The sequence below is a fragment of the Mus musculus genome, chromosome 19 (genome assembly GCF_000001635.26).
Source record: "Mus musculus strain C57BL/6J chromosome 19, GRCm38.p6 C57BL/6J".
Lineage (NCBI taxonomy): Eukaryota > Metazoa > Chordata > Mammalia > Rodentia > Muridae > Mus > Mus musculus.
Window position 1 is genome coordinate 44817766 of NC_000085.6, and position 22139 is coordinate 44839904.

At 50.4% G+C, this 22139-nt stretch overlaps 1 protein-coding gene and 1 long non-coding RNA gene across 11 annotated transcripts in view; one reads left to right on the top strand and one right to left on the bottom strand.

Moving 5' to 3' along the window:
- Pax2 (paired box 2) overlaps positions 1 to 20504 on the top strand; it is a 91669-nt gene extending 71165 nt beyond the window's left edge. For 5 of the 10 annotated variants that reach the window (NM_001368744.1, NM_001368745.1, NM_011037.5 and 2 more), the window contains 4 exons: positions 661 to 787; positions 15401 to 15502; positions 17626 to 17712; positions 18186 to 20504. In NM_001368744.1, coding sequence (NP_001355673.1) covers positions 661 to 787; positions 15401 to 15502; positions 17626 to 17712; positions 18186 to 18262 — 393 coding nt within the window. In that variant the 3' untranslated portion in view covers positions 18263 to 20504. The remainder of the gene's footprint in view (positions 1 to 660; positions 788 to 15400; positions 15503 to 17625; positions 17713 to 18185) is intronic. The other 5 variants (NM_001368743.1, NM_001368747.1, NM_001368748.1 and 2 more) reach the window with 3 other exon arrangements.
- 1700039E22Rik (RIKEN cDNA 1700039E22 gene) lies at positions 10728 to 18173 on the bottom strand. Its single transcript, NR_045315.1, has 3 exons — positions 17726 to 18173; positions 14938 to 15059; positions 10728 to 10927 (listed from the first exon to the last, which is right to left on the bottom strand). It is a non-coding gene; the product is annotated as an RIKEN cDNA 1700039E22 gene (long non-coding RNA).
- Positions 20505 to 22139: the final 1635 nt, after the last annotated feature.

Genomic DNA, 22139 nt, shown 5'->3' on the forward strand with positions numbered 1-22139 from the left:
CGGCTCCTGGGTCTGGCTTGGTGGTGGTTGCAATAAAAAGGCAATTACCCAAGTGTTTCGGGCAGGACATCCTTTCAGAGTCAATGGCTGGCCCCCTCCTACCCTTCTGTTAGCCATGTGGACTCTCCCCCTCCCCAATTTCATACCCCAGTGCACAGGCAGAGAGCAAGGGGCCCATGGGGCTGTCTTTGTTTGTTTTTTAAAAAGGGACACCCATACCCCATCAGCTAACCCAGCAGTGCCAGGCCGGAGGCCCCACTAGGTCCTTCCCCCAACTGCTACCTCAGCCATGTGTCCAGCTCCATTTCTGCCCTCCATGGCCCCTACTCAGAGGAACTTGAGTACCCCATACTTCTTAGCAAGGGGATCCCCATTGCTGTGCTCCCTCCTGGAGCATCTTAGGCAAAAGATGGGGATGCTGCTTTAGGGACTCACCCCCAGTGTATAGACCGAATCTCCACTCAGCGTGTCAGGTCCACCCCCACTCTCACCAAACTCTCCCTCCCCACACAGTGAGCCCCTCCCCATCTCCCTGCCCCACCTAGCCATCTCCTTCCACCCCATCTGGGAGGGCTCCGGGGTCCTCCTCTCCATCTGCACACCGAGTCTTTCTGTGTATAAGCATCAATAGAGAGCTGTCACTTTTCTCCCTTCTCCCAGGGGAATGAATACTCTCTCCCAGCCCTGACCCCTGGGCTTGATGAAGTCAAGTCCAGTCTATCTGCATCGGCCAACCCTGAGCTGGGCAGCAATGTGTCAGGCACACAGACGTACCCCGTTGTGACCGGTAAGGTGGCTTCCAGGAGGGTGGGGGCACTGCTTCCAGTGGGGGTGCCTCAGTCTATGCCATCTGGGCCCCAATGAGACAAGTGGCCCCCTGCCATGGTATCTGCAGAGTGAGAGAGAGAGAGAGAGAGAGGGAGAGAGTCTTTTCCTGAACAGATGTGTGCCGATGTAGGGATAGAAACATTGTGGTCAGAAATCTGGGCTTCAGCCTGAAAAGATGGAGGCTAGTAGCCAGCTGCTGACTCTCTCTGTCCTTGCCTCCTTTCCTCTCTCTCTCCAGTTGTCTGGTTAGGACATATGTAGACGAATGTTAAGGCAAAGAGGCCAGCTGGGGAAAGTGACTCAGAGGTTCCGGGTCTCTAGCCTTCGTGCTTTGTCCCCAAGAGTATTGCAGAGCTTGCTTTTCTCTCTCAAAGCAGCTTATACGCCTGGGACTTGGGACCTAAGGGTGTGGTAACAGCCCTGCAGAATGGAAGCCGGTTACTGTAGCCTTTCTGTTGTATCCTAGAGGAAGCCAATGAGAAGAAGTTAGATTCCAAGGACTGGGGAGGTCAAATGAGGTGGTGAGGGGAGAGGCCCCCTGGCCAAACCTTCCAGGGATGAGAGTTACAGAGGTACCTGGAGATCTAACAAATGATGCTTCTACTAGAGCTTCATGTGCCGGCGTCAGAAGGTCCCTGGCACAGTGGAAGGGTTTCCGGGCCAGGAAAGTGTTCCAGTAAGAGACACACATTGAGGTGTTATTAAAATTCACCTAATTATCCTGGAGGCACTAAAGCCAGTGTGCCATTCCTACCTTGGGAGACAGGATGACTGAGAAGGGACTCAGTGGGGACTGGGAGACACTGAGGCGTTACCAGAGAGTGAGCTGAGACCGCCTAGGGACAGCAAGGCTGTTGTAGGTAGCCAGCGTCACCTCCAGTGGCAAAGACAGAGAACAGGCTATAGGAAGGCTCTATGGTGATTCGTCTGGGTGGTGACTTGGTAACTTTGTGTGGATAGGAGGGCAGCTCTGGCTGAGGTGGGCTCAGAGTAATCATCCAAACTTGAGGAGGCTCCCGAGAACCCTACCTTTCCTGTGTTCTCCTGAAGTGAGTGATCTCTTGGTACAGTGGTGTCCAGCAAAAATAGAGTCGTAGTCTTTAGCTAGGAATCCAAAGAGTGACTAGGCTTTAGGGGAGCGATGTCCTTAGTGAGGCCCGCCGAGTTAGTTCACTGCTTAGACCAGTGAATGGTTCTCAACCTTCCTAACAGTGCAACCCTCCCTTTAGTACAGTTCCTCATGTTGTGGTGACCCCTCAACCATAAGCTTAGTTTTGTTGCTACTTCACAACTGTAATTTTGCTTTACACTATGAATCATACTGCAAAGATCCAATATTTGATCTGTGATGACCCGCAAGGGGGTCACAACCCACAGGTTGAGAACCACTGTCGTAGCTCCACGGGCCCTGGGTCTGAGCTTTCCAAGGCCCCCTATAGTTGTTCTCTGGCCTTCCAACCCAAGCCAGACCAGCTTTCTGGTGCAGTGGATACTTCTCAAAAGTGGTGAAACAGCAAGAAAGACTTTTCTCAGTAGTTAGTGCCACAGTCCAGAAGGTAGGAACTTCCTGGGGATGGACACATGGCTCTTCCGGGCAGGACTCCTGCTGCAGGGGACACTGGGGGCTAATGTGGAAAAGTGCCTCCACCTTGAACAGCCCCCATCCTTCTCCCCCCCATGGCCCTGGAACGGTCCCAGCTCAGCCTGGGAACATCTCCGGCTGATCCATCTGGATCCAAGTGTGAGAAAAGTTCATTTCAGACCCAGCTTGACATTCCCAGGTGGCAAGTTAGCAGTAACATCTCAATCTGTATGCGACATTTCAATCAAGCGAGGAGTAACAAAAGCAGAGCCATTAACATTCGGAGCTGTTCACCAGTGGTAATGACGGGGAAACTCCGCTCAGAAACTGGAAATTACCAAAAAAGAGAGAAGTGTGGCGAGGGGTGGGGGAGGGGAGGGGAGGGGAGGGGGCGGGTGGGGGCAGGGAATGATGTTTTCCACACTTGGACCGAGATCCAGTGTTTGGATTAATAGTGCCATTACTCGAGCAAGGGCTGCAGATTATGTTCATTCTTAAAATGTTCTTTTGGCTGGCAATTAAACGGCTGCAGCTATTGATCTTTGTTGATTTTATGTTCCCCCCCTAATTTGCATAATCTATTAAAGATGAATGATTCATGATGTGTTTATCGAGGGGACAGACAGAGTTTGCTGGAGGTACTGTCAAGGTGAGAAAACAGGTATTGCCCAGAGACTTCATGGACCATCTTGGGAACAGGTTTAGCATGGTAGCTTTTGGGCCAGGGCTCGTTTAGGAAGCATTAAGCTGTGTATCAAGAACAGGCAGCACAAATGAACTTTGACTGTGTTCTTCTAGACAGATGTTGACATCTGTGAGAACAGGGGCTCCAAGCAGGCTGAGGAGGTGAGAGACTCTTGGTGTAATTTGCAGGTATTCTTCCCAAAGATCCTACCCCATAGAATCTCACTCTGCAGCCCAGACTGGCCACTCATAGCTATCCAGCTACACCCCTTCCCAGCCTCCCGAGTGCTTTAGTTAAGAAGGGTGAACTGCTGTACCCGGCTCACAGGCATTCTTTAAAAGCTTATTTCATTTGAGACTAGTAAGGGCTTTGGCAGAGGAAGAAAAAGGTGTTTAGGTGAGTGAAGGCTCATGGGTAATAAATCAGGGGGCTGCAAGGCCATGATGTGTTTAGAGCCTTGGATGTGCCAAGGAATCCCACAGGTCCTTGGGTACTCAGCTCATCCTCTCCCTAGAAGCCAAAGCCCAAAGAACGGGTCTTAAGGAAGCTGGCTGGGAAGACCTTAGCCCAACCTGAGAGACCGGACCTGATTGATATTCCTGCCGTCTCCTGGCACTCGAGGCTGATTTCAAACTTCACCAGCCACTTGATACAGCTGTTCCACAAGGTCAGGACTGAGAGGAGACAGGAGCCTGAACTGTTGTGTGGAGAGAGAGTGGGAGCCAGTGGGCCAGGACACAGCTAATCACATTGCAGGCAAGGGTGGCTGCCACAGGCTAGGACTCTCAGCCTGATCCCCTCCCCACACAGCTTCCAGCAGGGAACCAAGGCAAGACACCGATTTCTCAGGGTGGTGTTTGGAAGTTCAGCTGAGATTTTTAATTTCACTGCATCACAACTCAGCAAGCTGCCAAGTCAAGCTGGTTATTTAAATTTATCACCCACTCTCCCCTCTGCTGCTGGGTTGCTCTAGCTCAGCTGCATCTCTTTGCTCCAGCCCACTGCTCTAGGCTGCCGGTCTGGAACAGAGCCGACTCTCAACTAAGTGATAAAGAAAATGGGACCCACTAGTTGGGAAAATGGGCTGGGGGCACTCTGGCCTTGGGCTTCCTTAGTGTGGTTGCTTGGAGCTGCTGCCTTCAACCACTTTCATATCCTCTTCAAAGAACACCCCAGGGAAATGGCCTTAACCCTTGAGTGTTCCACAGACCCTCTGGTCTGGGACTCTATAGAAAGGCCTCTGCTACAGCCACTGTATTGTTCACTTCTTAAGTTTCCCAACACCAGTACCAATAAGAGTTCTGCTTCCCCATGGCTTTCTCTCTGGCCTTGGCCCAGGCTGCAGCAATAGGTGAGTCTGCAGAGACCCTGAAAGTGATGTTAATCTGGAAGGAGGAGATGAAAACAAGGTCTAGGATCCCCAAGTCACTGGGTGGGGGGGTTCTTTGGGGAAGTTCAAGGGTGCCTTGGCCTGGGCAAAGTCTGTTCAACAACAGACAGCAAGTTTCCTTCCCAGAAGCCATGGGTTGAGTTGGTGCTAAAGGGAGTTAGTGCTCACAAAGCCCCAGTGCTTCCCGGAGACTCTAAAGAGCACACGTGTCCTCAGAGCAGCTGCATAGAGTGGGCTTCACTGGCCTCTAGTGGGCATCACTACCAAGCACTGGGCAAGCCTTGCACAAATGCAGTTCTCAGAGGTGTGAGAGGAACGAAGGTGGTCTTCAGAAACAAGGGACTAAGCTTAGCACAACAGAGCTGAGTAAAAAATAACAGAGGAGCAGTTAACGCATAGCCACACCTTGCTCTGGAGCCAGAGACAGAGCAGGATGCGTGACACTGTGAGTTTCACACAGAGGTAAACCTTAGGGTAGGAATGTTGAGGTATAATGCACACAGACAGGGCATGTGATCTTGGACCCAAGAAAAAAACAGAGGCAAGACAGGGACAACACTGTCTAGGAACTGGAGAGCCACAGGCTTTTCCCCATGACCCAGGGAAATAAAGGAGAGGGGCACATGCCATTGTGAGAAACAGAGACATGAAAGCCCAGATGTAGAACTAAGTTCAAGTTCATGTCATAAGTAGCCGCAGGGAGCCCTCAAGCCAAGAAGGTACACAGAACTTTGTGCAGGGCAATGGTTCACTCTGGCGTTAGCAGGGATGCTGTGGAATCTACCCTGTAAAAACACCTTATGATCCAGGATGCAAGGGACTCCCATTGAGAAAGACAAACAGAAAGCCACCATAGAAGATGAGCTCACCATAAAAAAAGCTTTGCACACTCCATGTGACACTGAGCTACTGTGAGGGGGATGTTAGCAGAAGGGCAATTAGCATCCCCAAGGACTAGATAGCAATGGAATATCCCAGTGTGAAGATCAACTAAAGAAAAGATTCAACAGAAAGACTAGTTTTTATTTTAACCCAGATCTGGACCCAGGAGCCCTCCCCCCCCCTCCAACCCCCCCCCCCTAGTGCTGAGCCAACTGTCAGATAATGGAGACCCAAAAGGCCAATGGATGAAAAGGAGGAGGGGGGAGTTTGTCCTAGCTTATCCCGATTCAGAGTCTTCCCGGTAAAGAATCTTACTTATTTTGGATAATATTGAATATGAGAAGCTTCATGGTCAGGGCAGTGCCCTCCCTCCTCCACTGTGTGTGCCTGTGTGTGTGTTGCCCAAGTCAGACAGGGGAGGTAGAAGCTGTCAACTTTGAACAGAAGTGGGGAGGCTGGAGACGCCAGGTTCGGAGCTAAAGAGCAGGGGTGACCCTAGAACTCTGGAGGTTAGAGGAAGCAAAGCTGGTACAAACGCAGATGCAGCTCAGCAGTTTCTATAAGCTGCCTGCATAGCCAATGGAAAGCAAAGTGGCCCTCTGGCAGGTAGAACTGTGGACCCTGGGAAACCTCCTTCTACTCAAAGAGTCCTGAGCGCCTCCAGGGACCTCCCCTTTCCTGTAGTTAACAACCCCTTTCCAATGCAACTGCACTTCCCCCATAAAATAAACACATAGCCCTCGGCCAACCCCTTAGGGGTAGGTAATAAAAGCTCTGAAATGTTCCTCAAAGAGGCTGGGAGTCCCTTACTCCTGTCTATTGGCTCACAGCCCCTGATTATCTGGAGGAATTTAGGGCACAGACATCAGAGTTTCCCTCCAACTTTGAAAGAAGAAGGTGAGGCCAACTCCAGACATGTGGTAATAGGAGAGCCCACTCCCATGGCCACCAAGCCAAGCCAGAGGGCTTTCCTCTACACCTCCATTTAGGCTGAGAAGGCCCAAGGCATAGAGTTGAGGCCTCCTTTAGCTATCTCTGAGGCCTCTGGCTACATCCCTAAGGACCCCCAGCCCCAGACCTCACTGTGATTTAATTATGGAGGCATTTCCATAGCAATGAGACATTGACAAATATGCAGTGCCCTGGGCCAGCAGCTTAGGGAGGCATTGGATGAGACTCTTCTTTCTCTTTTTTTTTTAATCCAGTCTACCTTTTGAGGAGAAAGATGTTAAAAAGAAGAGACATGAACCCACTCTGGGGCTGAGGGCAGCCAGCTTAGAGTAGAATCAAAGATGAACCATTTTAACACCAACCCATGTCTGTTCCTAGCAGCCATCCTAGGGATGATGGGCTAGCCTCCCCAGGGGTGAGCCTGGGCACACATCGAGGCCACATAGGGAGTCATGGGGGAGATGAAGGATTTGGAGAATCTTAGCAAACACGTTCTGTGGCCTTCTAAGCTGAGCCTGAATTGGGTCCGCATCATGGAGTCGACACCACTTCTCTCTATCTTTTCTATCCATAAAACAAACCCAAGATGCTGGGTGTGTCAAACACTTTTCCTTCTTCATACATTCTCCCTGACTCATTTAGTGATCAGGGAGACTGGCCTGTCAGAATTCAAATCAAAACATTTGTCACAAACCTATGGTCTTTATTTTAAGTGCATACAGTACCCAACCCAGGTTAAGCAGGGCTGCCTGGGCAAACACCCTGTTTTCACAGTGAGGGAGGTAGGGAAATCCTTTCACAATGCTACGGGGTGGGTGTTATTTAGAGATGCTTACGGTAGCCCAGAGAGGGGCCTCTCAACACTTAGCTTGTTTACTCTGCTCTTTGGCGCTTCCTAAGAAGAGATTGCTTAAGGAAAAGACGGCTAACACAACCTTTCCCAAATGACCAGAATCGTGGACAGTGGCGTTCTAAGGAATGTCACAGGCACGCATGGCTCAGAAACGTCTTAGTGGCCTTAAAGCCACCTAGACAAGACTTGAAACCTGTTTCTCAGAGAACCGGATACTACAAGATGACAGGAAGGCCCTCCTTAGCTGTCGCCTCAGGACAAATAAGCCAATGCTTTTTTTTTTTTTTTTTTTTTTTTTTACCCAAGCTTTGTACCACCGCTACTGTCATTTCTGGAAAGGCTTTGCTGCCTTCAGCTTGGAATCCTTTGCTCTCCTCCCCAGTGGCGGCCGGGCTGCCTGGCAGAGGAGGAAATCCAGTACTGTGCTCCGAAAGCAGGCTAATGCTCCAGCAGCTTAAGCGCCCCACCAGCCTTGGGATTAGGGTTTCACTTACACAGAGCGCCTGAAAAACGCTGTGCTTTCAGAAGGATTAGAGCTGACAATTCAGTGCTCTCCGGGAGCAAAATAAAGCCAGAGAGGTCCTAGGAGACCCAGAGTATCAGGAGACTGTGCAAACAGGCTTACCCTCTGCCACCCAGCATGGGGGTCTCTCGTACAGTGGGCTGGTGAGTCCCTGGCCCAACCTCCTGAGTGCCAGCCAGCCCCTGCTCAGCTCTGCTCTTTATTTGGAGTCAGAGAAAAAAAAAAAACAGTCCCGGGAAGCAAGCTGAGTATTGGAGATTTCTCTTCCAGACTCTCGGTTTCTACCTCTGTAAATGAGCCAAGTTTCCTTCCAGCCCTTTGAGTGTGTAGTTCTCAACAGCACTCCTCATCTTCTCTCAGGCTGAGACAGCAGCTCATTCATGGCCCTGCTGCGTTAGAGGAAGCCCCTTCCTGTGGGTCCCTGTGCTGTAGGACACAGCCCTCCAAGGGCCTTGTGTGAGGGGAGGAGGTGGAGACAGCCCGACTAGTTGTGTCCAGATGTTTGTGGTCAAGGGGCAGACCTCACTGAGCCAATGCAGATCTAGCATCTCTGCCTAGGACAACCTGGGATGAAGGTCCAGCCTTTAGAGGACAGTCACTCAGCTAGAACAGCCACCCTGAACTGTGAGCACAGCCCCCTCTGCTGGAGCAGGAGTAGGTGGGAGTAGGCGAGCCAAAACAGGGGCCTAGGTGGGGTCCTCCCACGGGCACAAAGCTCTGTTCTAGAAGGCAAACTGTGGGAGAGTCTGGGACTCCTAGAAATAGAACCCCAAATGAAATAGAAAATGGTTCTCCTGTCTCTTGAAAGCAGATTCAAAGATCACTGTTTTAATACACTATATACAACTTGCAAATGCAAAGATAAAATATATTTAGGCAGCAGTTTAAAAGTCGGTGACTATATTCTTGTGTGTATTATAAATGTCTTGTGTCCCATGTGAGCACAGACCTCCAGCCTTGAAGACCTCATTTTCTGAGAGGCAGACAAACTTGAGGAGAGGATAGTAAAACAAGAGTTATGTTTTCTGGCCTTAGGGCCCTCCACGGTGTCAAATGGAGAGCAAAAATGCTTATTTTCAGAGAAAGGTGCCAAGAAAAAGCATCTCTAAACTCTGTGGCTATAACTTCTGCCATATAAATCTGTGTCTAATAAGCCTAGTTGCAAAAGCCATAAGTAGCAGCAATTTCTGCTTCCTGGACAGCCTCCTTCTGCTTAGTCCCTTGGTCTTCTCAATGCTGGCACTGGCCTGGTCTTGAGACGTCTGATGCTTCACACTTTGCTGTTTCTTTCTTTTAAAAAAATTATTTCTATTAATTTAATTATGCGTCTGTACATATTATGTGGGGCGTGGGGTACAGGGTCCATGTACATGAGTGTAAGCACCCACAAAGACTGGGGTGCGCGGCCCTTCCGGAGCTGGGATTACAGGCAGTTGTAAGCTTCCTAATGTGAGTGCCGGAAATTGAACTTAGGAAAATCACTATATGCTCTTAATTAGCGAGCCATCTCTCCAGCCCATTTTTGCTGTTTTGTATATAGTTTTATTAATGTCATTCGAATAGTTGCAAACAGATCAGCTTCTTATACCAAAGAACAGAAGTTTTCTTGTTTGCTTGTTTTATAAACATAACTTATTCACTTTGGAGTGATGAATGCTTTTGAGAATACAAGTTTTTAAAATTTATTTTTATTTTATATGTATTTGTGTTTTATCTGCATATATGTCTGTATGAGGGTGTCAGAGTTACAGTTATGAGCTGCCATGTGGGTGCTGGGAATCGAACCTTGGTCCTTTGAAAGAGCAATCAGTGCTCTTAACCACTGAGCCATCTCTCTAGCTCTGAAAACAAAATTTTTTACTACTCAGAAAGAGATATGTATGATAACACTTATGTAAAGCTTTCTGTGGACCCTTGAAATATATATTTTGGTGCCTTATCAAACCCATAAACTCCAATCTCAAATCTCCAACTGCACAAAAATGAAGCAAGCTAAAACACACAAGAAATAAACAGTCTTAAGCCTGGAGTGGTGGCACACATCTTTAATCCCAGCACTGGAGAGGCAGAAGCAGGCGGATCTCTGAGATTAGGGTCAGCCTGGTCTACAGAGCAAGCTCCAGGACAGCCAGGACTACACAGAGAAACCCTGCCTCAAAAAAAGAAAAATAAGAAAAGAAATAGGAAACAGAAACAGATAACCCAAGATGTCCTCTCATAGGATAGGTTGTTTATCAGGTTACTTTTTCCCAGACCAAATAAGCTCTGTTTTTAGGTCTGTCAGATTTGGTAATATCATTGAAGTATCGATCTCCTGGTCTATGACTTATGTAGTCCAGGCTCCTCTGTGGATGAGCTATGAACCCTGACCACAATCCTTAGCTCCTCTGTGTTTCAGTTTCTTATTTGAAAAAAAAATCAGGAATTAAAACTAGGTCAGCTGATAGAACTGGTAAAAGACGTAAAGGAGGCAACACAGTAAGACACTGAAGGCAGTTGCCTAGCACACAACAGTTGCTCAGTGCATTCTAGAGGGACCAGGAGCAGAGAGATGACTGACCCAATACCCAGCAAGGTGGCACAAGTGATCTGATGACTCAAAATGTCTAATCTCTCCATCAAGTCTGGCGCTTTGCTTCTGTCCGCACTTGGGAGAGAGGCTGCACTTAGGATCCTCCAAAACAGTTGATTTGCTCTGGCCCATTTGCTAAGGAATGCCTGACGAAAGTGCACTGTCTGATTCAGACAGAGCGGCTGCTGCAAAGATTGGCTTCGGAGTCTTCAGGGACTACTACAGTTGAACCATGAAGGCATCCTCACCAAGTGCCTCGCTTCCAACACTTCTGGGTACTTTAAGAGCCTCCACTACTCCTGCTTGTCAGGGAGGCTTTTTGTGTTAGAAAACTCTCAGAGGAACTGAAGACACCACCCCATAGAGTTTTACTACAGACCTTTCACGCACCTGTTCATTCCTGTGTCCCTTTCCTTCCCTGCCTCTACTTAACGGCTACGTAATGGTTAGACGCTTTGCTTGCTGGCAAACTTTACTTTCTTGTTGGCTCTTTTGGGGGAGTATCTGGGTCCGTGTTGTCGTTAAAGGCGGTGTGGCATAGACATGGCTTCTAATGTTGGTGCTAGCGTTGACTGGCCATGGAATCACAGGAGAGCCATTATGCCCATGTGCCTCCATCTTCTATCTTTAAAACAAGGGTGTGGTCTTCCAGAAGACTCATCTTTGAAAGCAGAAAGAAAGCAAGTGGACAGCATGAAATGCCCAGTCTCTCCTAGGAACGTTGAGTTTCTATCCATTTTGATCCCCAGTACTATTTTTATGTTCCTGGCATTGTCAGTGAGCAAAGCAAGGGTTTTGCTGCTTCCTGTCTTCCGTGGGATGGCACATATTTTATAACTGACGTCCTCTGACGGGAAACAGTTTTTCTCCTGTTTCTGTGATTCTGCCCGTGTAAAGGAGATGGCCAAGCCATCTCACAGTTTCAGAGTCCCCCACCCCACCCCCACCTCTCTGTAGCACTGTGGTAACCAGTGCTCTGTCAGCTTTTCCATTTCCCATTGCTATTCCCTACTGAAGGAGGCTTGCTCGAAGAACGCTGCTGGGCAAATGGTATGACAGCCTCAGTAATTTGAAAACTTCCTGCATTGCCTGCTTTCCATTATTGACAATGGTGTTCCAGGAGAATCTATGACTCTAGCAAGACTTTGGTCAATCTCTCTCTGCTCTTCTGGTGTCAGCTGTGTACTAATGAAGTCATTGAGCATGCTTTGTATGCAGTGGCTCCCACCTTGTTGACTTCAGAGGTCCTGAACAGGTACCTCTTTGTGGTAACACTGTTACAGGACAAACCACACACAAACACACACACACACACACACACACACACACACACACACACACACGTATGACAAACACTAGACATTTCAAATGCTTTTTTTCTCACTATGGGCCTCTTATCCCGACACTTTTCAAATCACTACCTGCAGACACAGGGTTTTGTTTTGTTTTGTTTTGTTTTTAAGTAGAATTTGAAAACATGCCTTCCAATCAAGTGTTCTGAGAGTGGCTCTCAGCAGGCAAAGCCTTCTACCTGCTGAAAGTTGAACATACCATTTTGCAGGCGAGATAGCTGTGGGAATAAACTGTGCAAGAGGATTGCCTCCATGTTAACTGGGGAGACAGCTTCTGAACTACCCATCCCATCCTTTCTTTGTCTCCTCCAAATGCTGTCAGGCTTGTGTGTGTGTGTGTGTGTGTGTGTGTGTGTGTGTGTGTGTGTGTGTGTGTGTGTGTGTGTGAATACCTTCCATTATACAGAATTTATGTTCAACTAGCTACAGGAAAGTTCAAATGCATCCTATTTTTCTGTTATTAACAAAGAGGCCCAACATGAAAAGAAAAATAGAGGGAGATCAAAGAAAAGGGGTATAGAAGGAGAGGAGAGGTGTACGCTGCTTTCTGGTTGCTTTGTAAATGTTAAGATCACAGGGCCTGGAGGAATTGAGTTCTATGTCTCTCTAGCTTCAAAACCTTCACATCTCCCATAATCCTCTTCTCTTCTAAATCTTCTCTGACCAATAAATGTCATAGTGTTCATCTCTCTCAAGGAACTAATAGGCATTTCTTCTCGATGTGCACTTTGGGTCCTCTCCACTAAGAGATGGTCAGGAGATGTGTACTTTTTTTTATTATTATTATTGGCAATAGAAGTCAATACAAGGAAAGCTACCAAAGCAAATGCAAGCAAGTCGTGGTAGCACACATATCTGCACTTGTGAGTCTGAGGCAGGGGGATCACAAATCTGAGGCAAGCCTGGACTGGGTATAATAAGACTGCCTCAAAACAAAACAGAATATAACAAACAGAAAGCAAATGCAGATTTTTCTACTGCCTGGGATTTGGAAGGGACCCCCTCTTTGCTAGTTCTCCTCTGACTAGTGAGTTTCAGGAAACCTAAGGCATTAACCACACTCCACAAGTTTAAAAAAAGGAAATCGTTCTCTTGCATGATGAGTCCCCAGAGAGGAACCTATCACAGAAAATCTTTGTATGTAAAAATTCCACTCTCGTTTCTATTTACTTTTTAGTTTCTTAAACCTTGATTTATTTTCATGTGTATGGGTGATTTGCCTGCCTCTGAGTCTGTGCTCCACATTCCTGGTATCCAAAAAGGAGAGAAGAGGATATCAGATCCCCAGAACAGAAGTTACAGACCGTTGTGAGTTGCCATGTGGTTGCTGGGAATCGAACCAGGGTCCTCTGGGAGAGCAGCCAGTGCTCTTAACCATGGAGCCAACTCTCAGCCCCGTTTCAATTGATTTTTTTTTTTGAGGAAAAGATTCAAGCACATTTTATTCTGGCTTTGCTTCTCTACATAGATCAACACATATGAAGCAATTAGGAAGCCATTATAATCCATCAGGAATTGGCAGTGCATACAATGGGGTGAGTGGGGTGTGGGTAAGAGTTGATCAACAAGCACTTATTGAGAGTCAGCTGGGTTCTCAACTCTGCAGGACAGATCAGAATGTGGGTCCTACCCTTGAGTGAGTTATGGTCTGTTTGAAAATGAAAACCTCGGCATGAAGCAGCAGACCTGATAATGCATGTTGTCAATCATAGAACACGGATGTCATGGAAACCTGAAAGAAACTTCCAAGATGAGTAGAAGGATGGGGGATGTTGAGGCTTGAACTGGAAGAAAACTATAAGTAAGACAAGGAAAGGTCACATCAGAGCATGGGCATTTTACATGGGGAGGTCAAAACAGCCAGTAGTGAGAAGCCGAGGTGGGCACAGACCAGGAGGGTACTGAGTGTCTGCAGGGTTTCCATCTAAGCTGCAGCCTACAGGGAATCAATGGCAGTGTTTATAAGGAGGTGGTCCTGTGAAAGCAATGTGTCCAAAGGGCTAGCGGATGCGTTTCAGACTGGTAAGAGGGAAGAATGTAGAGGCAGGAACACAAGCAAAGAAAAACCACTGCAGCAAGCCAAAGGCTGATACTCTGGAGTCAAACTATAAATGTGACAGGAAAACAGAGATGAACCTAAGAGAGGTAGCAGAGGAGAGTCGACTGCACATCGGAAGGGACAGGGGAGGAAGGCTGTGTCTAGGGCTCTGAAGTTCTAGATGTGTCTTCAAAAGGACCGGGCTTCTGATGGAGGAGCAGACAGTCTGCCTTTATTCCTCCTGAGTTTGAGGTGACAATTGGTCAGCTCCTGAGGATGCTCACATGGTGGACAGAAATGGAAAAGCCTGAGCTGTCCCTCTGTCCTCTTAGAGAAGGATGACTCTTTCAGGTGTGTTGGGATGGAGGTGAGAAAGCGCATGTATCTGAGGAGTGAAGTAGGCGATGTCTTCACATGGACAGTGGTGGAGAGACGCTATGGAATATAGAAGAGTCCCATGGACCTGACCATGATTAGGACCCAACTTAGCGGGGGTGGGGCGGGGAAAAGAACTAGGGGAGGTGTGCATAGTGCACTAGGGGAGGTGTGCATAGTGAACAAGGGAGATGCACATAGTGAACTAGGAGAGGTGTGCACATAGTGAACTAGGGAGGTGTGCATAGTGAACTAGGGGAGATGCACATAGTGAACTAGGGGAGGTGTGCACATAGTGAACTAGGGAGGTATACACAGTGCTATGACGTCCTCCAGCCACACCTTGCTTTCTTGGGGACAGATGGAGGTATAAGGAGCAGAATGGTTGTCTGGTGAGGAAGACAGGGGGATCTGCAGCAGAATCATGGGCCCCAGAAGAGGCTAGGCTCTAGTGTATGGGTGGGGAAGGTAGGAGGGAGCCAATGCTGTCCATGAAGACTGGAGTATGCTAGGAGGGGCAGAGAAGGAAGGGAAGCCTGTCACATGCAGCCATGTTCCAGAAGCAAAGCCTTGGTGCGGCTCTAATGTTGGCTCCCTTTGCCTCCCCCCTCACCCTGCTCCTGGCAAGGAAAGTCCTGCCTCCCATGCCCTGGGCTCTGTGTAATAGAGGCTCTGTATAATAGAGGTCTAGTCTCCAGGGAGGCTGCTGGTAGGGGGAGCAAAATTTTGCTCATTGGAACTTCGTCTGATCTGCTTATCCTCAAAGTTCCTGCTTCACTTCAGAGATGGTTTTCTATCGTGTAAATGCTACAATCATAGCAAAATAGCCCAAGGGTTAGTCCCTTGTCCTCCAGACCTAACGGGCTCAGCATCTACTGTTCCACTCAGAATAAAGAAAGCACCTACCCTCATAGAAGATGGTAATGGGGTATCTTCAAAGCCTGAAGGAAAGACAGGGGTTTGGGAAGAGGAGATGTAGAGGAGAGTAGACATGACAGAGGTCCACCAGAACAATCATAGCTGAGCATCTATAGAGAAAGAATAAAACCAGGTCATCTCCACCCATCTCCATCTGGGTTGAGGCTGTTGGAGATACAGACAAGGGCAAACACACAATGCACAGATACACAATGAGCAATATAAAACAGAGGTGTGCATACACACACACACACACACACACACACACACACACACACACACACACACACACGTAGACATTTGGATCCATATCCAGGCACTCAGGAGTCCGAATGCCTGAGTGCTCATCTCCTTCCTCTCTAAGAGCATCCTCTCCCTAGAGCATCCCAGAGCGAGCTGAGGCAGGCCCCTCTCTTCTAGGCCTCACTCCTTCCCCTTTGTGTTTTTCCAGGTCGTGATATGACGAGCACCACTCTACCTGGTTACCCCCCTCATGTGCCCCCCACTGGCCAGGGAAGCTACCCTACCTCCACCCTGGCAGGAATGGTGCCTGGTAGGTGACAATGCTGTAGATGTCTCATCTGGGTGGGGTTAACTAAATTGTGGGAGAGCTGCTAGTGGACTGTAATCTGTGGCTGGGAGTCGGGGGTTGGGGGGGGGGGGAGAACCAACAAGCCATTGTTCTGCAAACCATTGTCCTTCTATGGCCATAGCTGACTCTTTAGAAGCAATGCAAGGAGGAAGCATACAGAAATGTTCCCTTGTCAACACAGCTTTAGGTTATAGCCCTTCCTCAGCACCCATCCGTCCAAGTCTATGCCTAACTCAGCTAGCTGACACTGCCTGGAAGAGCCTGCCCTGGTTTCCATGGAAACTTGGAACCAAGGACCATTTTCAGGGGCATGGCAGTCATTCAGACAAAGCCATGCTGGTCTACACCAAGCCAGGGGAGGAGACCACTGTGGAGAACCAATCCCAATCTAGAGAGAAGGAAGCTAGTCTCAAAGTGGACAGGAGGGAACCAGAGAGATGTTAGCTTCAGAGAAAAATTAGCTACAACAACTCCACATGTCTTCAGAGGACCCAGGTCCTCTGTGCTCCTCTGAATCTCTAGTGTACCCTTTTGCTGAGAGGCACTGGACTTGGGTTTGGGGTTCAGGAAGCAGCCTGGTGGCTGTCCTCTCTAACCTTCACCCCAAATGAGAGTGGCTTAAAGTCAAAGAGAGTTGAAGTTTGGTGTTGAAACACCAAAATCTCTCACCTTAAGGTGGCTAAGACTCTCCCAGCCTGTAGTCCACTGTCTCTGGAGCCCTTTTGTATGCCCCACTCCTCAAGTTCAACCCTCACTGGTAGAGGGAGAAAGAGAGGACAGAAAGCTGGATTGGCCTTATTCATCAAGGCACGGCCCTGAGTAAGGGTTGAGAAACTGGGGAGCCCGTTACAGCCTGTTAAGAGAATAGGGCTGACTGAGAGAAGTTGGAGGTGCGGATGAAGGGATTGGGGCTCACACTTGGGAGAAGGCAAGTAGAAGCTGTTGGTGGGGGAGCAAGGGATGGCTCTGGAAGAAGATCCCAGCAGTGAGCAGGTGGAGGCTGGAGGAGGTCTTAGGGAGGTGGGGTGGTGGTGGTGAGGAAAGAGTGGGGAGGTGGGGGGTGGGGAGTCTACAGGGAGGTAGGGATGAGGGGAGCCGCAGAGAGCTCATGGTGGCAAGGGGGGAGTCGTTAAACAGAATCTAGTGCTGATGAGGAAATTACACTTGTTTCATTAGCGATGGGGAAGGAGATAGCTCAGTTCCTCTTGGTCACAGTTGAGCTCAGAAGCTCATTATCCTGCTGCACGCATGCTTTCCCTCCTCGTCAATAAACAGGCTTTCCAGTGGCTGCATCCCCCACCCCCACCCAGCTCCTTCTTGGAGTGGGGCCCCTTCTCCTCTACTTAACCCGCGGTTAGGGATCACTGTAAACAGTCTGGGGTCATCACACAGGAGAAAGGGCCAGGGGGGAAACCCATAGGCCTGGCCTTTCTCCTCCTGGAGGGAGGGAGGTAGCTCCCGAAGGCTCCCAACCCACTGTGCCCTCCACTGCTCACTGCTCCTGAGCCTGCGAGCAGTCCAGTGGATTCCCGCAGTTCACTTCCCCAGTTACGTGGCCCTTGTACTGAACCTCAGGAGGGAAAAGTGGGAGGGGTTATTTCCCAGGAGGGCACCACCACTACCACCTGCCTAGCTTTGGCACAGCTCTGAGATGCCATTCTTAGGGCTTTCTGGGACAAAGTGTCCCAGGGGCCTTCCTGCTCCACCTTCCCCCTCTCTCATGCTGTAGAATCCCTAAAGCCAGTGTCCACTGTAAAAGCTCTCAGCTCCCAATTTACTTAAGTGGGAGCAGCCAGACCAAGACCAAACCCTTCCTGGGCAGCGATCTCTTGCAGGAGAGCCCAGGCACAAACCCGCCCACAGATTCCCTCCATGCCTAGGTGTGCAGGGATCTGGCTGCTACTTGTCTATGGTGGCTGTCCCCATGCAGAGCTCGGAGTGTGTGGATTACCTGGCCTCTGGCCTGCTCCCAGGGGCCCTATCCCTGCTTGAAACACCCAAGACTGGGACTAGTGAGGACAGGACAGAAGAGGCCAACTGGACACGTTGAACGCCTCTAATTCCAGTTCCCCGCCCTCCCACAGGGAGCGAGTTCTCAGGCAACCCATACAGCCATCCCCAGTACACCGCCTACAATGAGGCTTGGAGATTCAGCAACCCCGCCTTACTAAGTGAGTACGCCACCTGGCAGGCCGGCGGCTCCCAAGGTCGCCTACCCGCTCGCCAGCTCGGGCGCGCAGGCTGCTTCGGGATACGGATCCCACTCAGGACCACCCCAATTCTGGGTACCCGGATGGGCCAGGGAGACAGGCCCATTAGAGCAGCGCCGGGTCCTGGGGATACCACCAGGACGCCTGCGCCTCCAGCCTCTTCCCTCCCCTACCTCTTGATCACTGGAGGGCTCTTAGCCAACAGTGGCCGTCGGACCCCTTGGGGGATCCGCAGCCGGGTGTCACCTGTCCTGTCCCTCTCCCGCCCTGTGGATGCAGCACTACTCCTGGGCATCTGGCCTCGGGGCCGAGCCACAGTCCTCCAGGCCTGATCCCGCTGGACCCGGGGAGGGCTTTTCTTTGCTTTTCTTTCCTTTTTTGTTCTCCTGTTTGTCCTCTCACCCAGCCCATTCTTCTCCTGTGTTAACTTCCAGGTTCCCCTTATTATTATAGTGCCGCCCCCCGGGGCTCCGCCCCTGCCGCTGCTGCCGCTGCCTATGACCGCCACTAGTTACCGCGGGGACCACATCAAGCTTCAGGCAGACAGCTTCGGCCTCCACATCGTCCCCGTCTGACCGCCCACCCCAGAGGGAGGGAGGACCGAAGCGACGCGCTGCCTCTCGGCCACCGTCCCTGTCCCACCCCCACCTCGAGACATCCTCCCCCAAGCCCCGCAGCCCTTCTCATCACCCTGTCGATGGCCAGACAGGACAGGTGGAGCCGCGGGTGGGACCCTCAGGCCCCAGCCCCGCCCGTCGCCCCTCCCCGCCTGCCTGGACCGCGGCGCCGTCCGGAAGCCCGCCCGCCTCTGGCCCGCGCGCCGTTTCTGTGACACACAATCAGCGTGGCCCACCCAGGGGCAGCCCACTTCGGACGCCCGGGAGTCGGGAGGCTTCGCTGGAGAAGCTGAGCAAGGGAAGCTAAGGAAAGGACTTTGTGCTGAAGGAGGAGCCGCCGGGGAGACCCTAGGGGGGAAATCCTGCCCCATCCCCCCTGTGCCTGCCAAGCTGACCCCGCCTTCTGTCTGCGCCCCGCCCCAGACGGTGGCACTGGGACGCAAGGGTCGGACTCGAGGGACAGCGTTTGGGGCGACAGCGTTTTCCAAGGCTGGTACCCAAGGCGAGCAGACGCCAACTGAGCTCATCCACCTGAACTGCCTAGTTCCCTTGGGCCTGCGATCTCCTTCTGCAGTGACTCTCCTCTCGGCCCCGCCTTGCCCTTACGTCAGCGCCTCTTCCACCTGCTGGCCTCTCACTTTTCCCTCCTGTGCTTCCTCGGCTCATCCCACGACACCTTGTGTTTGGTCCCAAGCACGCAGCCACGTCGGGGCCACCGCGGGAACCGTGTCCTCAGGCTGCGGCTGCGAGCATTGATCTTTTCCCATCAGTAATGCGCTGCCCACCCCCACCCTCCCATCCCAAACTCCCAACCTGCGGGCGCAAAAAGCCTGGAAGGAACTGACGACCGAGCCGCCCCAGATGAAAATCCGGGTCTCCCCGCCCCATTCCCCCCAAGCACCCCCTCCCCAGCCTTCCCTTGGGCAGGAGCTGAACAGAGCCTCAAAAAAAAAAAAAAGTCTACACTTATTTAATATGATGATGGTCTTTGCAAAAATGAACAAACAAAAACCCAACAGGCTGCTTTATAGAAAGACGGTGTGTGCTGTCGAGGCGAACCTCTCTCTGTACATAGCCCCTCCCTCTCTGCCCCGCCCCTCCGGGTACCATAGAGTCCCTGTCCTCCCGCCCCCCCCCCGCCCCCCTGCCTGTAGATACACCCTTCTGTCCGTGCTGTGAGAGTCGCCGCTCGCTGGGGGGAGGGAGGGGGGACACAGCTACATGCCCACTAAAGCACAGCACGTCCTGGGGGAGGGGGGCATTTTTTTACGTTACAAAAAAAAATTATGAAAGAAATCTCTATGCAAAATGACGAACATGGTCCCGTGGACACCTCTCGCCTGTTTTGTTGACTGTTTCTCTGTAATTCCGTGTTCATCGCCCTGCATCTCTCCCACTTCATCTCCCTTTTCTCTGCTACTCTCGACCCCTCTGTGTCTCTTTCTCTTCTTCACTTGTCTCTGTCTCGGTCCGTTCTGCCCCAGGCCTCCAAGGCTACATCTAAGATGGCAGAACCAACCTCGGGGCTTGGCCCCTTGTGGCCATGCCCCACGTGCCCGACCAGGCCACCCTGCCCCACCCCACCCTGTAGTTGCTCTCTCGGTAGCGGCGATGCTCCCTGCATGTCTCCTCAACCGTGGATCGTGACGACCCGAAATAACAGAAACAAAGTAAATAAAAGTGAAAAAAAAATAAGTAAATAAATAAATAAATAAAAATCCTTGAACAAATCCGAAAAGGCTTGGAGTCCTAGCCCAGAGTGCGCTTTCCTTCGAGCCATTTTATTTGAAAAGGAAAGCGAGAAAAGTGAACAATCTAAGGGAACTGCCGGCGCCCGACCGTGCTCCAGTGGCTGGAGCTGGATGGCGAGGGCAACGAGGTCCCAGCTTCGAGGCCCAGCCTGACCCAGTCTTGTGTGGAGCTGGCCGCGCTCCAGGAGTGCGGAATCCAGGAGAAGGCTTAGCCTTCCACAAGTCCCGGCTCCTCCGCCACTTTCAACGTGTCGGTTCGTTTTGATTATTTTTCCTTTCTTTCTCTCTTTCCTTCTTTCTTTTTTCTTTCTTTCTCTTTTCTTTCTTTTTTTGTGCACATGATAAATAATAATAAAAATAATAATAAAATTTTGTATGTCACTCCCCATGGCTCCAGGTTTGTCTCTCCCTGCCTCTGGAATAGGTCTGTCCTCGCACTGGTAAACCCTCGATAAGTCAAGGATCCAGCTCCGTTTCCACTGCGACCTCCTCTAAATTCTTGACCTAAGCTCCCCTGGACTGAAGCTGAACTCTGACAACAGTCCGGAGAAGGCTGTCCCTCAGCGCTACCTTCCCCTCCCCCACCCACCCAGGCCTTGGGCCAAAAAGTTTTGGCTTTCTGGAACTTCAGAGTAACTTTGACACTGCCCTTCTTTACCAAGTCAGCCTTGCCTTGCTGCTAGTGTCCTGTGACCACACTTAGAGGGGCAGGTTCCCCGAATGAGCAAAGTCTGGGGCCCTCTCTCCATGAGTGGTGGTTGCCTGCGGTCCTGTCTTCTCTTGGCTCCCAACGTGGATTCAGCTGCTCACTGGCACATTCATAACTGCGTCCTGTGTGCCCTAAGAGACCATAGAGGTTCTTTTTCAGCATTTATTTCTAGACCCTAAGAGCCGGCTCATGGGGCCTTGTGGACCACCAGGATGTCGCCTGGTGACCTCTCCATCAGCTGCTGAGAGTAGTGAGGGTGGAAGGTCTGGGTGTACTCAGAGAAGAAAAGCAGTTTAGGTGCCCCTGGCAGAGGAGGAGTGCTAGTGGGTGGGTCAGCCGATTCCTGCATATAAATGGAGTTTTGTTCTTCTGTGTGAGCTTATGTGTCCTAGAGGGGTTCTGGCAGCGAAGAAGAAAGCCAGTTGTTGATCTTTGTAAATACCTGGTATTTGAGCTCAGGTGAGAGTGGAGGACCTAGGTCTGTCCTTGTCTCTGTTCATGCTTAGGAAAAAAAAAATGATTTCCTGATTGTCCATGATTGTTGTACTCTATTGGAGAGACTTAGAAATGGCCCCCTGTCCATCTCTTTGGCATCCTGTCAGCTCTGGCTCTCTCCTCCTTGCCAACACAGCCTTGATGGTGCAGCTTTCACCTGCCCTCCACCCTGAGAGGCTTCCTGCTCAACTCTAGGAAGTTTCTGTAGCTAATCTTACTTCTTCATCACTGCCCATTTGAAAGACTTTTCAGTATCTGCTGTAGAGCTGCAAGCAGGATCTGGAAGGAGACTAAAGACACACACACACACACACACACACACACACACACACATCCCTACCCTGGCTGGGGCAGTGCCCTTCAGATACCTCCTCCTCCCCAGCATACCTTGCACCGGAGCAGTTTTTCCATCCTCATATTCTGTCACCCAGGCTTATCCATATCATGCCACCAGGGGAATACACGGCAAACCACCAACCTCTTCTCTCCTCTCCTCACCTGTGTCCCCATTCTCCTTCTCAAGAACTAGCAGTCCTACCTCACCCAGCCTTAGCCTTCAGTCTCCCAAAAAGAGCAACAACAACAAAAACAGCCCCTTCAAACTCTGGCTGTACTAAAACATCTGTAAAACAATTCTGGACGTTCACTCCAATCTAAGCATCTGTATGTATTTACGCTTCCCATAAAGGTACTAAGTGCATTATGAATGAAAAGGCAAGACATTTTGAGCCCTTTAGAAGACATGCACTCTACATCAGAGCGCCTATTCAGAGCTTCCAAACACCCAGCACTGAACTCCTGCTGATCACTGAGAGG